The sequence below is a fragment of the Bombina bombina genome, chromosome 5, assembly GCF_027579735.1.
Source record: "Bombina bombina isolate aBomBom1 chromosome 5, aBomBom1.pri, whole genome shotgun sequence".
NCBI lineage: Eukaryota > Metazoa > Chordata > Amphibia > Anura > Bombinatoridae > Bombina > Bombina bombina.
Window position 1 is genome coordinate 40,443,945 of NC_069503.1, and position 17,535 is coordinate 40,461,479.

Below are 17,535 nucleotides of genomic sequence, written 5' to 3' on the forward strand. Positions count from 1 at the left end.
CTCCCCCAAATCCCCTGTCTGTATAATAGGAAATTGTTACAATGTATGATAAATTGCGCCAAGAGATTTAATACCTAGATTTTGGAAAAAAGCGACAACACCCACCTTACAAATGTGGCTAAAGGAAGGGATCATGTTCTCTCTTTGGAAAAACTCCACTACTGCTTTCAAGGTAAAGCTGATTTTATCTTAGACCTCATATTTATATGGGACCAGAAAACAACAATATACCCTAAAGTACCTGTGACACAAAACCTTCTCATTTCCCCCACCTCCCCCTCCTCCCCTTCTTTAACTTATTTCCTCTCCTACTTTTCCCCCTCTTTAGAAATATCCTTCATTTCTTTACGGTCACACGGCTACGCTGATTATAGTGCCTCTAATTTATGTTATCAACAGTGACTGTAATTTGTATTTATAGTTTACTTTATTCCACAACTATTATGTGCTAATGTTATTCATGTTGTGTTCATTTTTGTAAAATTCAATAAAAAACATTTTAATTAAAAAAAAACTGTTTGCTGTTTGTAATTTATTTTCATTATTAAATTGTACACAGCCTTTTAAATTACCTGAGGCTCCGGCTCCTACTTAGCATATGCAGGAGTTCACATTATATACAAATATGAGTCTGTTATTGGCAGAAAGCTGTCACATGGTACAGGAGTCTGTTATTGGCTGATAGCTGTCACATGGTACAGGTGCAAAACTACATTTATCAGAAAACAATCTACTATGACTTTAAAAAGAGAAGTAGGTTTTATTGCATTGTATTTTTATCATGCATTTGTTGATTTTGTAATTCTATATGTTATGGTTCTTTTAAATGGACTGAATTTGCCAAAAGAACATATCTCATTACAGGGAGTGCAGAATTATTAGGCAAATGAGTATTTTGACCACATCATCCTCTTTTTGCATGTTGTCTTACTCCAAGCTGTATAGGCTCGAAAGCTTACTACCAATTAAGCATATTAGGTGATGTGCATCTCTGTAATGAGAAGGGGTGTGGTCTAATGACATCAACACCCTATATCAGGTGTGCATAATTATTAGGCAACTTCCTTTCCTTTGGAAAAATGGGTCAAAAGAAGGACTTGACAGGCTCAGAAAAGTCAAAAATAGTGAGATATCTTGCAGAGGGATGCAGCACTCTTAAAATTGCAAAGCTTCTGAAGCGTGATCATCGAACAATCAAATAGTCAACAGGGTCGCAAGAAGCGTGTGGAAAAACCAAAGCGCAAAATAACTGCCCATGAACTGAGAAAAGTCAAGCGTGCATCTGCCAAGATGCCACTTGCCACCAGTTTGGCCATATTTCAGAGCTGCAACATCACTGGAGTGCCCAAAAGCACAAGGTGTGCAATACTCAGAGACATGGCCAAGGTAAGAAAGGCTGAAAGACGACCACCACTGAACAAGACACACAAGCTGAAATGTCAAGACTGGGCCAAGAAATAGCTCAAGACTGATTTTTCTAAGGTTTTATGGACTGATGAAATGAGAGTGAGTCTTGATGGGCCAGATGGATGGGCCCGTGGCTGGATTGGTAAAGGGCAGAGATCTCCAGTGCGACTCAGACGCCAGCAAGGTGGAGGTGGAGTACTGGTTTGGGCTGGTATCATCAAAGATGAGCTTGTGGGGCCTTTTCGGGTTGAGGATGGAGTCAAGCTCAACTCCCAGTCCTACTGCCAGTTTCTGGAAGACCCCTTCTTCAAGCAGTGGTACAGGAAGAAGTCTGCATCCTTCAAGAAAAACATGATTTTCATGCAGGACAATGCTCCATCACACGCGTCCAAGTACTCCACAGCGTGGCTGGCAAGAAAGGGTATAAAAGAAGAAAATCTAATGACATGGCCTCCTTGTTCACCTGATCTGAACCCCATTGAGAACCTGAGGTCCATCAAATGTGAGATTTACAAGGAGGGAAAACAGTACACCTCTCTGAACAGTGTCTGGGAGGCTGTGGTTGCTGCTGCACGCAATGTTGATGGTGAACAGATCAAAACACTGACAGAATCCATGGATGGCAGGCTTTTGAGTGTCCTTGCAAAGAAAGGTGGCTATATTGGTCACTGATTTGTTTTTGTTTTGTTTTTGAATGTCAGAAATGTATATTTGTGAATGTTGAGATGTTATATTGGTTTCATTGGTAAAAATAAATAATTGAAATGGGTATATATTTGTTTTTTGTTAAGTTGCCTAATAATTATGCACAGTAATAGTCACCTGCACACACAGATATCCCCCTAAAATAGCTATAACTAAAAACAAACTAAAAACTACTTCCAAAACTATTTAGCTTTGATATTAATGAGTTTTTTGGGTTCATTGAGAACATGGTTGTTGTTCAATAATAAAATTAATCCTCAAAAATACAACTTGCCTAATAATTCTGCACTCCCTGTATATTATCACTCCTTGTAAACAAAAAATCTTTCTTTTCTTAACTTTATCCAAGATAACAATTGAAATGAACATTTTAGTGCCTATCTTGCCAAGGGATTTAAGACAACTCAGTATTGACCAAGAGAAGTTAAAGGACTGGGGGTGGAGCACATGACAAAATGTCTGACAGTGAGAATTAGTAGGAAGTATAATACCAATACTGCTGTATCCAATTTAACTTATATTTAAACAACTGATTTTAAACATTTCTTTCAGGAGAAAATCTTGTTTCATATAAATGATAGAAAACAAAGATTATAATATATTTGTAAAGTTGTGATATGGCCCCACTTAAATAGATTTTCTACCATTATGTTGTGTAGATCTGGGAAGATTCATATTTAAGGGTAATTATAACACCCACAGAGCTAACTGTACTAAATGCTTGTGCTGAATCAATAGCACATATGTAATAACCTAAACAGCTGATCTGTATCACATGCAATGTAATTATAACACTCACAGAGCTAACTGTACTAAATGCTTGTGCTGAATCAATAGCACATATGTAATAACCTAAACAGCTGATCTGTATCACTTGCAATGTAATTATAACACCCACAGAGCTAACTGTACTAAATGCTTGTGCTGAATCAATAGCACATATGTAATAACCTAAGCAGCTGATCTGTATCACATGAATTGTTATGTGTGCCTTTAATGATACCATACGTACAGTTAATAAGAACCATTATTTATTATTATCTGTCTAAACCATTTACTATACTTTTTACAGACACGGCCAGAGCACTGAGAGGTATCAGGTATTGATGTAACTGGAGTGAATAAGGGAACCTTCTTCCTGAGCACAGACATTGGAGCCTGTTATCAGCATGAACTCATATGTGTTAGGTGAGTAAAATAGCTATTATACTGACTTTAATTACTGGGAAAATAGATGACTCATTAAACAAATATAAACTATTATATTTATATCTGCATCTTTTAAGTACATTTGTGTCAGTGACTGTTATAAAGAAGGAGCAACCCCCATTGAGCTGAGGGGGATGGTAAAAAATACTACTCCCCCCCCCCCCCTCTGTCCTTTTAGACAGACCATGTCCAACAACTGCCTAACTTCACCCCCTGACCTGGTTCATTACTCAGAACACCTGCAACTACACCTTCCCCCGTCCTGACTTCGCTCATAGAACATCCATAACTACACTTATGCCTACCTTGTTCCCATGTGTGTAACACCCATAACTCAGTCATTTAGTTTACTATGATGTAGTAATGTTTACATTCTATGTCATCCTTTTTTAATTTGTGATTTACATGTAAATACATTTAATAATACAAAACAGAAGGCATTTTTGAGTATAAAATCCAAATCCACTGTGTGATAGGATGTCAGGTCCTGGAGGCTCCAAAAAAAAGGGCAGTAGCTCTACAGGTAAATTTGAAAAATCTGTTTTTTCCAGGCTCTTCTCTGATCTATTGGTCAGCGATATTTGGAGATTAAGACATCCTACTGATAGGGATTTTACGTGTGTATCAAAGGCGAAGGCCTCAAGCTCACGCATAGATTTATTTTTAATTTCTGACGCTCTGATTCCTAACGTATACTCAGATAAAATACATAATGTTTTTCTATCAGACCATGCGCCGGTTGAACTTGCTCTTGCCTATGATGGCCCAATCTCGAATAGAAACACATTAAGATTTCCCGTACATTTATATAGATCTGATGCGTTTCGTGAATTCCTTTTGCATGCCTGGACGGATTTTATCACTGATAATAAAGAACATAGCTCATCCCCAGAGCTGTTCTGGGAGACTGCCAAAGCGGTGTTAACAGGTAACATAGTTTCCTATGTAGCACATGTCCACCGGAAAGCACAAAAAAGATTTATTGCTTTGAGTAAAGAGATAACGCACGCATACCAGAAGTTTTGTGAAACTAAATCTAGACCTCACATTAATCTCTATATAGAAGCTAAGATATCCTTAGATACATTTGTGAAACGTCAGGCAGCTCAGGGACTCCTTAAGAGAAACTCCATATATCTACGCTATGGAAATAAGGCAGGTAAGCTCATGGCCTCTCTAGTAAATAAAAGATCCATAAAAAAAAATATTGCTCTTATAGAGGGAAAACCTTTACAAAAACCCAGGATATTCTTACCTGCTTCGAAGATTATTATAAGCAATTATATACTAGACAGGTAGATATTGAGCATACCAGTAAGGTACCTTTCTGGGAAAATATTAAATTACCTCAACTATCACAAGAACAATTATCTAACTTAAATGCTCCCATCACTATAGAAGAATTAAATAATACAATATCTTCCCTCGCATTGGGGAAAACTCCTGGGCCTGACGGCCTTCCAATCGAATTTTATAAGATCTTACAATCACAGCTATCCGAAATCTTACTGAAATTGTTCAACACATACTTCATAGAAAAGGTTACCCCCTCGGTATTTTTCTCACTAGCTAATATCACTCTTATTCCTAAAAAAAATAAGGATCATACACTGACTGAAGCGTATCGACCGATATCACTTCTTAACTCAGACTACAAAATATATATACGAAAATATTAGCCTCTAGGTTACAACCACTCCTGCCAGATATCTTACACGCAGATCAGACGGGTTTTGTCACAGGCAGATCTTCGGTTGTGAATCTACGTAGAGTTCTACACATAATTAATCACTACTGGGCTAGTAGAAATGATTCAAATACGCAGGGAAAGGAGGCCTTCCTGCTATCCTTGGATGCAGAGAAGGCCTTCGTTCGTGTTGAATGGCAGCATCTTCTGAAGACCATGAGACTTTTCAATATACAGGGCCCTTTCTTACAGGCAGTTTCTAATATGTACACTGCACCAAAGGCACGAATAATGGCTAACGGTTTTTTTTCAGGTGCCTTTGGCTCATAAGCTACACCAAACATATGAAGGAATCAATATTAAAGACTCTTATCATCACCTAGCACTCTATGCAGACGATATGCTACTTTTCGTAAATGATCCGGCAAACTCTATTCCGAAAATTCTTAATATTATAGAAGAGTTTGGCACCTTTTCAGGTTACAAAATAAACATATCAAAATCTGAAATATTATGGTTAAGAAAGTGGTCATACAGTAGAACAATATATCCCTTTAAAGAGGTCACCTCATCTCTAACTTACTTAGGTATTCTCCTTCATCGGAACCCTAATCTTATTTACCAGCTTAATATTACCAGACAATGCATACAAAGTTCCCAGCAGCTTGATAGCTGGTCTCTGCTACCATTATCTCTATCAGGTCGTATTAACTTAATTAAAATGGTTATACTACCACAAATCTTATACACCTTATCCATGTTACCTTTTTTTATTGAACAGAGAAGATCTCATATTACTTAATCAAGCTATTAAACGCTTTCTCTGGAAAAATAAAAAACCACATATAGCAGTGGGAAAACTTTGTCTTCCATACTCTGATGGCGGACTGGGACTACCAGACTTTAGATTCTATAACTGGGCACTTCTTTTAAGACTGGTACTTGACTGGCAGCTGGATACTGCACATTTTTATCATAAAGACTTAGAACAAGCCGCTCTGGGGGATATTAACATATCTTTTCTCCCCTACACGGATAAGAGTAAACTACCCCTAGTGGTTAAAAACAATATCTTATATAATGACCCACTGCGAGTCTGGAAGCTATCTCTTAAACATTTGAGCATTTCCCAACCTGATCCTAAATACATATCCTTAATAGGAAATTTTGATTTCCCCACAGGCACAGAATCCTTGCCTTTTCGAGTATGGGAGACCAAGGGGATAAATGTGGTCGGTTGCCTCCTGGATCAGTCCACTCACACAGTGAAATCTTTCCAGGAATTAAATAAACAATTTAATATACCTCATACCCACTTTTTCGCCTACCTACAGGCAAGGCACTATATTAACAACCTTAAAGACAAAAATAAAAACTTTTGGTCTCCCTCACCCTTTGTGCCCATACATGCCGCATTTAAAAGTGCGGAAATATAACTACTCTAATTCTTAAAACAAGTCTAGAAAAGACTAAAAAAGCTACCCTATCCTCGCAACTGAGAGAATCTCAGGTTCGTATGCTGAATCAAGACTATCTTACTCCTAAACGTATCTCACATTGGAACTCGTCGATTGATAACCAGTGTGTTAAATGCTTAATACATGCCCCAGATTTATACCATTATTTCTATAACTGTCCTCGCATTAAGAATTTCTGGGGCAGGTTACAATACTGGCTATTAACAACCTTTAAGCTCAAACTCACTATTGGACTAGAGATGATTTGTTTTTTAAACTGGGATATTAGTCTTAATAGACTCTGTCCTATTCTACCTTTAATCTTCCTACTAGCCAGAAACTGTGTTCTGTCTCTGTGGATAGAGAGGAAATGCCCTATGGTAAAACATCTTATTCATAAATTGTGGATACATCTACTCATTGAGCAATACGATGCTCAATTGGACACAATACAACGTTCATTGACATTTCTTAAAAAATGGGAATGCTATATAAAAACTCTAGATACACAAAAGCAAAAACAGATACTGCTCCCCTTCTTACAAACAGAATACATGCTAAATGCCCATTTGAGAGGTGAATGGTCCTTGGTGTATAGAGATTAGGATTGGATGGGATAGCTTCTATATAGACTAGATGGGCGGGGGGGGGGGTCGAGGGGTTGAGGAGAGGAAAATCTGTATCTTCATGTTCCCTAATCTTTTTTTTTTTTGTGATCCCGGCAACAGAATCACTATTGGACAGGATAGTCCAATGCAAAAAAAAAAAACTCAACTAATTAGTATTACACATCTGAGAGGGCATAGGGGGAGGGGGGACGAAATAGAGGGGAAAAAAAATAAAACTGTTTATCACTTTGAATGTATCAACACCCAATGGAATGGGTTTATTTGTATCACCAACTTTGTTCGATAAAAAGAAATTTAAAAAAACAAAAAACAAAACAGAAGGCATTTTTGAGTATAAAAAATGTTTTTTTTTATTGAGATGGATTATATTATAATGAATAAAGTCTTATTTTTCTTTATTCCATTTCTTTTTATGTAGACAAACACGTGAATAGTTCATATCCCTCCTTCACTACAGAAAGCATAAGAATGATTCCACAAACTCAAATAGTCTTAGACACCAATGACTATTCACAAACATTGGGGATATCACAAAAGATATTAACAGACGATGGTGAATTGGCAGGAACTGGGCAGCAATCATTATGTACAGAGAGTAATTTAGTCATCAAACAAGAGGACAACATTTATGCCTTAACTAGTGAAATGATTATCCCAGAGGATAAACCACACACATTTACTGGGTTTTCAAAACATATTAAAGAAGGGAAAAGTCTTCAGTCTAACCAAATGATTCATGCAAAGGAGAAACCTTTCAAATCTACAGAATGTGAGAAAAGCTTTAGATGGAAGTCTCAGCTACTAGAACACCACAAAATTCACACAGGTGAGAAACCACACACATGTACTGAGTGCGGCAAGTGTTTTACAGAAAAACGTAATCTGAAAATTCATGAAAGGAGTCACACAGGAGAAAAGCCGTTCACATGTACAGAGTGTGGAAAATGTTTTACACATAAGAGTAATCTGAAAACTCATGAAAGGATTCACACAGGGGAAAAGCCTTTCAGATGTACAGAGTGTGGAAAATGTTTTACAGGAAAACGTAATCTGAAAATTCATGAAAGGAGTCACACAGGAGAAAAGCCGTTCACATGTACAGAGTGTGGAAAATGTTTTACAGTACAGAGTCATCTGAAAACTCATGAAAGGATTCACACAGGAGAAATGCCATTCACATGTACAGAGTGTGGAAAATGTTTTACAGAAAAAAGTAGTCTGAAAACTCATGAAAGGAGTCACACAGGAGAAAAGCTGTTCACATGTACAGAGTGTGGGAAATGTTTTACAGAAAAAAGTAATCTGAAAAAGCATGAAAGGAGTCACACAGGAGAAAAGCCGTTCAAATGTACAGAGTGTGGAAAAAGTTTTACAGAAAAAAGTAATCTGAAAAGTCACGAAAGGATTCACACAGGAGAAAAGCCGTTCACATGTACAGATTGTGGAAAAAGTTTTACAGTAAAAAGTAATCTGAAAAGTCATGAAAGGATTCACACAGGAGCAAAGCCGTTCACATGTACAGAGTGTGGAAATAGTTTTACAGAAAAAAGTAATCTGAAAAGGCATGAAAGGAGTCACACAGGGAAAAAAAACCTTTTCACATGTAGAGTGTGGAAAAAGTTGTATACATAAGAGTGAACTGAAAATTCATGAAAGGATTCACACAGGGGAAAAGCCTTTCACATGTACAGAGTGTGGGAAATGTTTTACAGAAAAAAAGTCATCTGAAAAAGCATGAAACTAGTCAAACAGGAGAAAAGTCTTTCTCATGTACAGAGTGTGGGAAATGTTTTACACATAAGAGTTATCTTAAAAGTCATGAAAGGATATACAAGGGAAGAAACATTTCACATATTTGGAAAGTGGAATTTTTTTTTTTATTTTAATCAGGTATCACAAAACACCAAATATTTACACACAAATAAACTTTATATATTTTACAGTGAGCAAACCTTTTTTATAATTATCCTAATGAGGACACACTTTCTAAATAGAAGCATCAAAAAGGATCCTATTGTAAATAATACTTTCTTAATCCCAGTTATAAAAACCCCAGATTGGAAGCGCTCTTCTGCTGTCCTTTGTTCCTCTATATATGTGCACCTCAGTTTCTCTCATTTCAATGTGATAGAATCCAAACACCACACAGGAATATACAGATCTGTCCTCATACTGACCAGTTTACACAACCATTCACCACCAAAGCACCCCCAGTGTTGTTTATTAATATGTCAGTGTTAGGAGTTGTACATTTGATTTACATAGGGGAGAAAATAATTACATTTACAGAATAAAGGAGTCTTTATATGAATAAAGTGTTAGATAATTATATCAACAAGAACATCAGTCTCAAATGATTGACATCTGGGAGATATATTTAATGTGCACATCATGTGGATAAACCTTTTCTTATAGCAATAGATGCTTAGCATTGTACAATTGTACATGTTATATACTAGAGGAATTACTGAGGAGAAACTGATTTTATTTCATGAGACACAATATCAGTTTCCGGTACATACGTGATCATAATCAGTTTAATTTAAATGGCAACTATAACCTACATGTATACTGGTTATGTAATATGTATGTCATGTTCTGTAACTTGATATTATGTCTAAATAAAAAGAGAGAAGCGCTCAACCTGGGAATGAACAATAGCATAATAGCTTGTTCTATGGCTAGTTACCACCCAAGAAGCATCCACTTTTTGCTCAACATGTGCCTTTCACAGAGAAGAACTTTCCTGAAGCATATCAGTCTGATCCTGACTTAACAGTACAGTCCAGCCCCAAAATACCAGGCAATCCCTCTCTGAACGAGAGAAACAGTAAAACCCCAGGCGTACAATTTGGCCTCATCAGTGAGGAGCAGCCATATCCCTCTAGGCACACTGAGAAACGAGTCCACGTCTGGATTCCCGCAGAACACTTAGGGAGACTTCCATAAATGTCATAATTTGCATAAATAAAAAGAGATGCGCTCAACCTGGGAATGAACAATAGCATAATAGCCTGTTCTATGGCTAGTTACCACCCTAGAAGCAGCCTATTTTCGCTCAAAAAGAGGCTGCTTCTTGGGTGGTAACTAGCCATAGAACAAGCTATTATGCTATTGTTCGTTCCCAGGTTGAGCGCTTCTTTCTTTTTATTTATGCAAATTATTACACTCGGGGAAGTCTCCCTAAGTGTGATGCGGGAGTTTGGTAACTGGTTTTAGGAGGGGGGGTTTCTTTTTTCTTTCTTTCTCTCTTTCTCTCTTTCTTTCTTTCTCTTTCTTTCTTTCTCTCGTTCTCCTGCCTCTTCTTGTCATAAAGGTATCTTTGGGCACCATTTTGTGACTAGAAATTGTGTTTGTAGAGTGAATAGAAATAATTTAAAATGAGTGAACAAATTAAATTTGTATCATGGAATGTAGGGGGGATCACGTCACTGTGGAAAAGGAAAAATATTCTTAAACAATTAAAAAAACAAGCTATATATATAGCAATGCTACAAGAAACACATCTCAAAGAACAAGAGATCAATAAACTCAAAACAGGATGGGTGGGAGAGGTAGTTGCAACACCATGTGCGGCTAGGAAAAAGGGAGTGGCAATACTACTCAATAAAGCTCTGGAATATAAAATTATAACAAAAGAATTAGACACAGAAGGAAGATTTATAATCTTGCAGATTAAAATAAAAGAAAGAATTTTAATATTATGCAATATCTATGACCCTAATAAACTAGATAAAGTTTTTTGGAACGAAATACGAGTCAAATTAATGAATTTTAATACTGAGAATATAATCTTGGCAGGAGACTTAAATATGGTAATGTATCCGACGCTAGATAGGCTAAAAACATCAGAAGCTAAAATCTTAAAGGATTTATGTAAAAATGTAAGACTTAAAGATATCTGGAGGATACAAAACCCAGACACACAATGTTTTACGTGCATATCATATAGCCATAAAACTATGTCTAGAATAGACACTTTTTTAATATATCTGAAAATCTTCTGGGTACTGATATTCTGGTGGATATTAATGACATTATAATATCTGATCATGCCATCATCTCCCTTAAATTTCAGTTTGCCAAATTTAAAAGAGATCCTGCAAAATTATTTTTCCCAACATATCTCTGTTCTAGTGTAAAATTCAGGGGATGGATTAAAAGAAAATGGAATGATTACTGCTATTTTAATAAAAAATATGAAAACAAACTTGAAATATTATGGGAGGCGTTTAAAGCTGTTATTAGAGGGGAAGTATAGGCATATTTAGTCAAAAATAAAAGAATTGCACAATAGAAGGACCTCCAACTAGCAGCACAAGTTCGAAATTGTTATAATGCTTATTTAAGCGACACCTCTAGAGACCTATGGGACAAATATATAAAAGCCAAACAGATAAGGGAAATTTTTCTCATCCAAAAATTAAGACAAGAAGAACTTAGAACAAGAGCGTTCTTCTACAGATATAGTGGAAGAGCAGGAATTTTTTAGCAAATTTGGTTAAATTAAAGAAGAAAAAACGTGCTATAGAAGCAATCAAAGGGGGAAAAGGGAGATTGACAAAAATGGAAGAAATAAATAGAAGCATACATGAGCATTTTAAAAAGTTCTATACTGCTGATAGCATTAACTATGAAGATAAATTAGAATTCTGGGATAAAATTAGACTGCCGGTGATATATAACGAAGGATTAGAAGAATTAAACAAACCAGTAACGCAAGAAGAAATAAAAAAAAAACCAATAGAACAGCAACAAATAAATCACCAGGTCCTAACCAGTTACCAATAGAATTATATATAATAAGTGAAGAAATAACCCCTACATTGGAAAGACTTTTCAACATGATATTTATAAAGAATGAAATGCACTCTAAATACTTTACAGCATCATTAATTTCATTAGTTCTTAAAAAAGAGAAGGATCCAGAAGAGATGGGATCATACAGACCCATCTCATTATTAAATAATAACTATACAATATTTATGAGTGTTATTGCACAGAGATTGAAGAAAGTGATGGGTTCTTTAATACACAGAGACCAAGTGGGCTTTATGCCTAATAGGAGTTCAACAACTAATCTGAGGAAGTTACAATTAATAATTGATTATTATTGGAACCAAATATTAAAAATTAATCAAAGATATTCAAAATACTTGACTATAAGGGGAAATCCAGACTTTATACCGGCATTAGATTTTAAAGCATTTAAGAACTGGGAAGCTAAGGGCTTAATATACGTATATCAATTAAGAGATAATGAAACCAAAGGCTGTATTACTTTTCAGGATTTAAAAAATGAATTTGGAATTCCCAATCAAGAATTTTCTGCGTATCTGCAAATAAGACATTTATTGGATGGAATAAATACAGATGATATAGAGGATAAATGGGGAAATTTAAATTCAGTAATAAACCTTTATAAACAAGGTAACCACTCCATCTCTTTTTTTTATAAAACAATTCAAAAGTTTCAAGAGGTGACAAGAATAGGAGCATTAGCGTCTAGCTGGAATCAATCAGTAGGGAGACTGCAAAAAAGTTTTGATCTGGTGGAAAGAGCGACGCTATCAGTCACCTGGAGAGAATCGCATATTAAATTAGTGAATAAAGCTTATATCACGCCAGCAATGAAAGCAAAATGGGATAAATCGGCAATCAATAAATGTAGTAGGCCATTGGCAGGTTTAGACCATTGTATGTGGAGCTGTCCAAAAATTAATACATTTTGGTGCAAAATGAATTATTGGTTAAATAAAATGAATCAAGAAGAGATCAAGCTGGATAGAGAGGAGGATATTGTCTTTATGTATAAAACACCCGGACATCAGGTTCATTTTACATTTGTAAATACAGTTATATTGATTGGGAGATCATTAATTCTGAAGCAATGGAAAGCAAAAAAAGGCCCCAACCTGACGGAATGTATCAATAAGCTTAAACGACAACTGATAGTGGAACAATATGATACGTCGGTTGATTCAGAAACCCAGGTTAAGCGTTTTATTAGTAAATGGAAAAAGTTTATTCAGGCATTATCTGAAGAGGAACAAATTAGAGTGCTCTATCATCTAAGAGAATCAGATAATAATTAATGCAATTGCAAGAAATGAATTTCCTAATTTTGATATAAGCCATGGGGCTTCGAGGAATGCAAACACAGGAGTGGAGGGAGAGGAGCGAGAGAGAGGGTGCTTTTTTTGTTGTTGTTGCTATTTCTTTTAAGGTGTGGTTCAAACTGGGGAATCCAATGCAACCTAGAACGTAGATTAGTTAATCAAGAAAAAGTAATATAAGAATATATGCAAATGTTACATACAAATGTAAGTCCAATAAAGTAACAACTCTAAGTTAAATTTTTTGTGATGTAACAAATGTTTTGGTAGGATTTTTTCTTTTTTTTGATAATCTGTATATTGTATATTGTTTTATTGCCAGGCAGCCGGCCTACAGTGGACCATGTGTTGTTTTTTATCTGTATTTTCTCCTTCTGGTTGTTTTCTTTTTTGTGTTGGTTGTATTGGAATCAAATAAAAAGATAAATTTAATAATAAAAGTGTGATGCAGGAATTCAGACGTGGACCCGTTGCTCAGTGTACCTAGAGGGTTATGGCTGCACCTCACTGACAAGGCCCACAATAGGCCGAAATGTACGTCTGGGGTTTTGCTGTTTCTCTCGTTCAGAGAGGGATTGCCTGGTATTTTGGGGCTGGACTGTACTGTGAAGTCAGGATCAGACTGATATGCTTCAGGAAAGTTCTTCTCTGTGAAAGGCACATGTTGAGCAAAAAGAGGATGCTTCTTGTGTGGTAACTAGCCATAGAACAAGCTATTATGCTATTGTTCGTTCCCAGGTTGAGCGTTTCTCTCTTTATTTATTGATATTATGTCTGTTAGATGTTTTCATGTTAGTTAGAAGCCACAAGAACTGATAATAGCACATACTGTATATATAAAGGGAACATTATATGTCTGATAAATCCCTTTGTACCAAGAGCACAAGTGTTAGGTATATTTATACCATTGTGTGCATATATCATGTAATGCTGCTGTTTACTATATAATTATATACAATGGTTTTTCATGCAAATAAAAAGTGATTGTAATCCAGACCAGTATTTTGTGTTTTTTTGTATAATTAAAAACACAATATCTGAGGTTGGAAACTTTAATGGCAGGATACAACCACTCAGAGGATATATTATGGGAACACCCGAAAGATATACTTAAACTAACCAAGGCTTCGAAAATAACAGGGGAAATGATGACTATGTGGCATTCGATATCTTCTAACCTACAGCTCTTACCATCTGACTCATTAGTGAGGCCATTAAGGACATTGATGGGCCCAGATTTTCAAAGACTGATTGATAAATGGGCAAACAAGGGGCTCTATAGACTAGCAGATTTTCTCCACAAAGGGAAACTAGCGACTCACCAACAGATACAAGAAAAAATATTGCCAGATAAATTACATTGGTTCCTATACCTACAGATTGCATCTACTATAACTGGGGTTTTACCCCAACACCCCAGACAACAATTAACAACACTAGAAAAACTCTGAAGCACTGATTCTCGTCATAAAGGATTGATCTCTACCCTATACATAACTTTACAGGCAGCCAAGCATAGATCTAAATCTCTTCTAATGGAAAAGTGGGAGAGAGATATTAATATAACATATTCTAAAGAGGAATGGGAAGTAATCTTCAAAGGTTCAGGCAGGGGTATGATCAGTGCAGATTTGAAAGAGAACTGCATTAAGACTGTTTTTAGGTGGTATCTTACTCCAATGATTACATCACATTTCACTCAAACGGGCAATAAAAATTGTTATAGAGGCTGTAAGGAGATGGGAACATACATCCACATGTGGTGGGAATGTCCTCAGGTACAAAAATTGTGGGCTAAATTGTCTAAGTTGCTGAGTGAGGTGCTTTTGGAAAGCATCACCCTAACTGCGACTCAAGCTTTGTTAAATGAATGTATTAAACCCTTCAACTCAGCCACGAACACATTCATACACATTTTATGCACAGCTACTAGGATATGCGTGGCACGTTACTGGAAGGTAGGGGTACCCTCATGGGGAGAGGTTATGGAAAAAATCAAGACAATACACAAACTATCTGAATCAGCCTCATTTATACAAGCCAATCATGAACAATTTTTAAAGATCTGGAATTACTGGATTTTAAGCGGACACTAACCAGATACAGCTCGGGAGGATGGGTACATAGAACTGGGGCAAGACAGAAACTACATAGAGGGTTAAGAGACGACAATTGATAAATGACTGTTGACGACTATAACCAACCAGAGGAGGCGGGGCTTTCTCCCCGGATCGGCGGCAGATGATATAGTTGAACAGGCAAGTTGATGTTTGATGATACATTGAGTGAGGGAAGAGGGGGGAGTTATTTGTTTATTGTTGCAGTTTAATGAGCGGGTGGGATAAGAGGAAAAGTTTTAAGAAAACAGGATAAAGCAACAGGGAGAGTAAGGGGATGCCACGAAAAATTACATATCTTCTGATATTGATCTGTTACATTCCCGAATCCTTGTTGTTACCAATGAATGTATGTTAAATCACACAAACTATTAGAATTTACTGGTCTACATAACAACCTGTCAGCTACTTCATTGGCAGACCTTGCTACCTTCAAACTTCGAATGTGCAATCATAACATCTATCATAGACTCTTAAATGATGGACCTTTAGCGAAAAGGATATGAGATGATGTTAACTGTATGTAAATTGAACAAGGTGTGATATATTTTTTTCTATGTTTTGCAATAAAAATTATTTCACCTAAAAACACAATATCACAGAATAATTAGGAAAACATCATCAAAGACAGAAGCCAAATCTGACAGTGAAAGTGAAAGGGCCACTGTAAGTAAATATTTTCTATGCCTGTTACTAACTAACTACCCCAAATACGCTTTTTATCAATAGCATTTAATTAACATATCTCTACCGTATATCAGAAATCTTGTCTGCAAATTTAATTGTTTTCCAAACCCACTCCGTGGGTATCCTTTGCTCTGTACCAATCCGTTTACAATACCTAGGTTTCAAAATGGCGCTTTAAACACAAAGTTATTATTTTAAGTATTTTGAACACGCAGTGCTGAAAATAGTGGGCAGGATAACGTGACATTATCGGTGAATAAAATAAATAACTTTTAGAACGTTATGAAACTTTGTTTTGGAGAAAATATAGGTCAGTAGGTTTTAATTAATGTTTATTAACTTTAATATGTTAGTTGTTTAGCTTAAAAATTATAACAGAAAGTAATCCTTTAAACGCTGATAATTCAGCAATTTTACCTAACTTTCCAATTCCCTTCTATTATTTAATTTGCTTTGTTCTTTTGGTATCCTTTGTTAAAGAGTAAACATAGGAGGCTGATATTATATAAGAATAACATATATAAATCAGTGCGCCATTAACAAAAATACTAATCTAAAATCAAAAAAATCACATAAATTATTCGAATAATGATATCCTAGATAAGCGGTAAATACCAATACATATAAGTGAAGAGGATATACTGTATCAAAAAAATACAATAAAATTAAAGATATTGGAAAACAAACCACACCACTGTATAGTAAGTGAAGAGAGTGAATAGGACAGTTCTATTAGTCCAAAATCCAAGTTCTGAAATCAGGAACTGATGGCAAGCTGCTTCTTCAAATTTCTTGTTGGACTCCCAAGATGTTAAGATCTGCAGATATAAATGATAAGAAAGAAGGCGCCACCATAGTGCACAATTCAGATTATTATAGCCTATGGTGAATAAATAATCTTGATTTTATTAAAGACAGGAGGCGAATATTTTGCATCAAATCTTTACTGAATCCAAACAGCAGCAAAGAAAACATACAGAGAAAAAAATAATAATAGCATAGTAACAAGACTGCACCAATCAGCACACAGCAGTCTAATAAACTGTAATGAACAAGTCCAGCACTTCCTCTTTTCTTTGATCATAAGACAGCGGAACCAATCATGAAGAAAACAAACTCCAAAATATCCATCCTAGACCAAAATGGAACAGCGATACCCAGGAATGGAGAAACAACAGATGACCTGGTCCGTAGATAAGGGAGAACATAAAATCCACAGAGTCACTGAAAAGAGAAAAAACGCAAAGTAACAACAATCCCAGTAAAGGAAAATCAACAGTGTTACAGAAGCATTAGTTATTTTGTTGTGAAGAGCTTATTTCCCAGCAGCAATGCCTGAACCAGCAAGCCAGCGCCTAAGAAGGGCTCCAAGAAAACCGTAACAAGTATCATTTCATAAAGAGTTAACTTTTTTCAGCTTTTAGAAACTATTGCCTAAATACACATTTGCTGGCTTCAGCTCTAAGTTTAGAGATAACCAATCCCATTGTCTAATCACCTCCGGAGCCAGACTGCTAATTG

At 36.0% G+C, this 17,535-nt stretch overlaps 1 protein-coding gene across 1 annotated transcript in view; it reads left to right on the forward strand.

The window, feature by feature from the left end:
* Window positions 1-2,770: 2,770 nt before the first annotated feature.
* Window positions 2,771-17,535, forward strand: part of LOC128661268 (zinc finger protein 407-like) — a 207,112-nt gene continuing 192,347 nt past the window's right edge. The window contains 4 exon segments of the mRNA XM_053715541.1: window positions 2,771-3,300; window positions 7,513-8,701; window positions 8,703-8,817; window positions 8,819-8,956. Coding sequence (XP_053571516.1) covers window positions 3,282-3,300; window positions 7,513-8,701; window positions 8,703-8,817; window positions 8,819-8,956 — 1,461 coding nt within the window. The 5' untranslated portion in view covers window positions 2,771-3,281.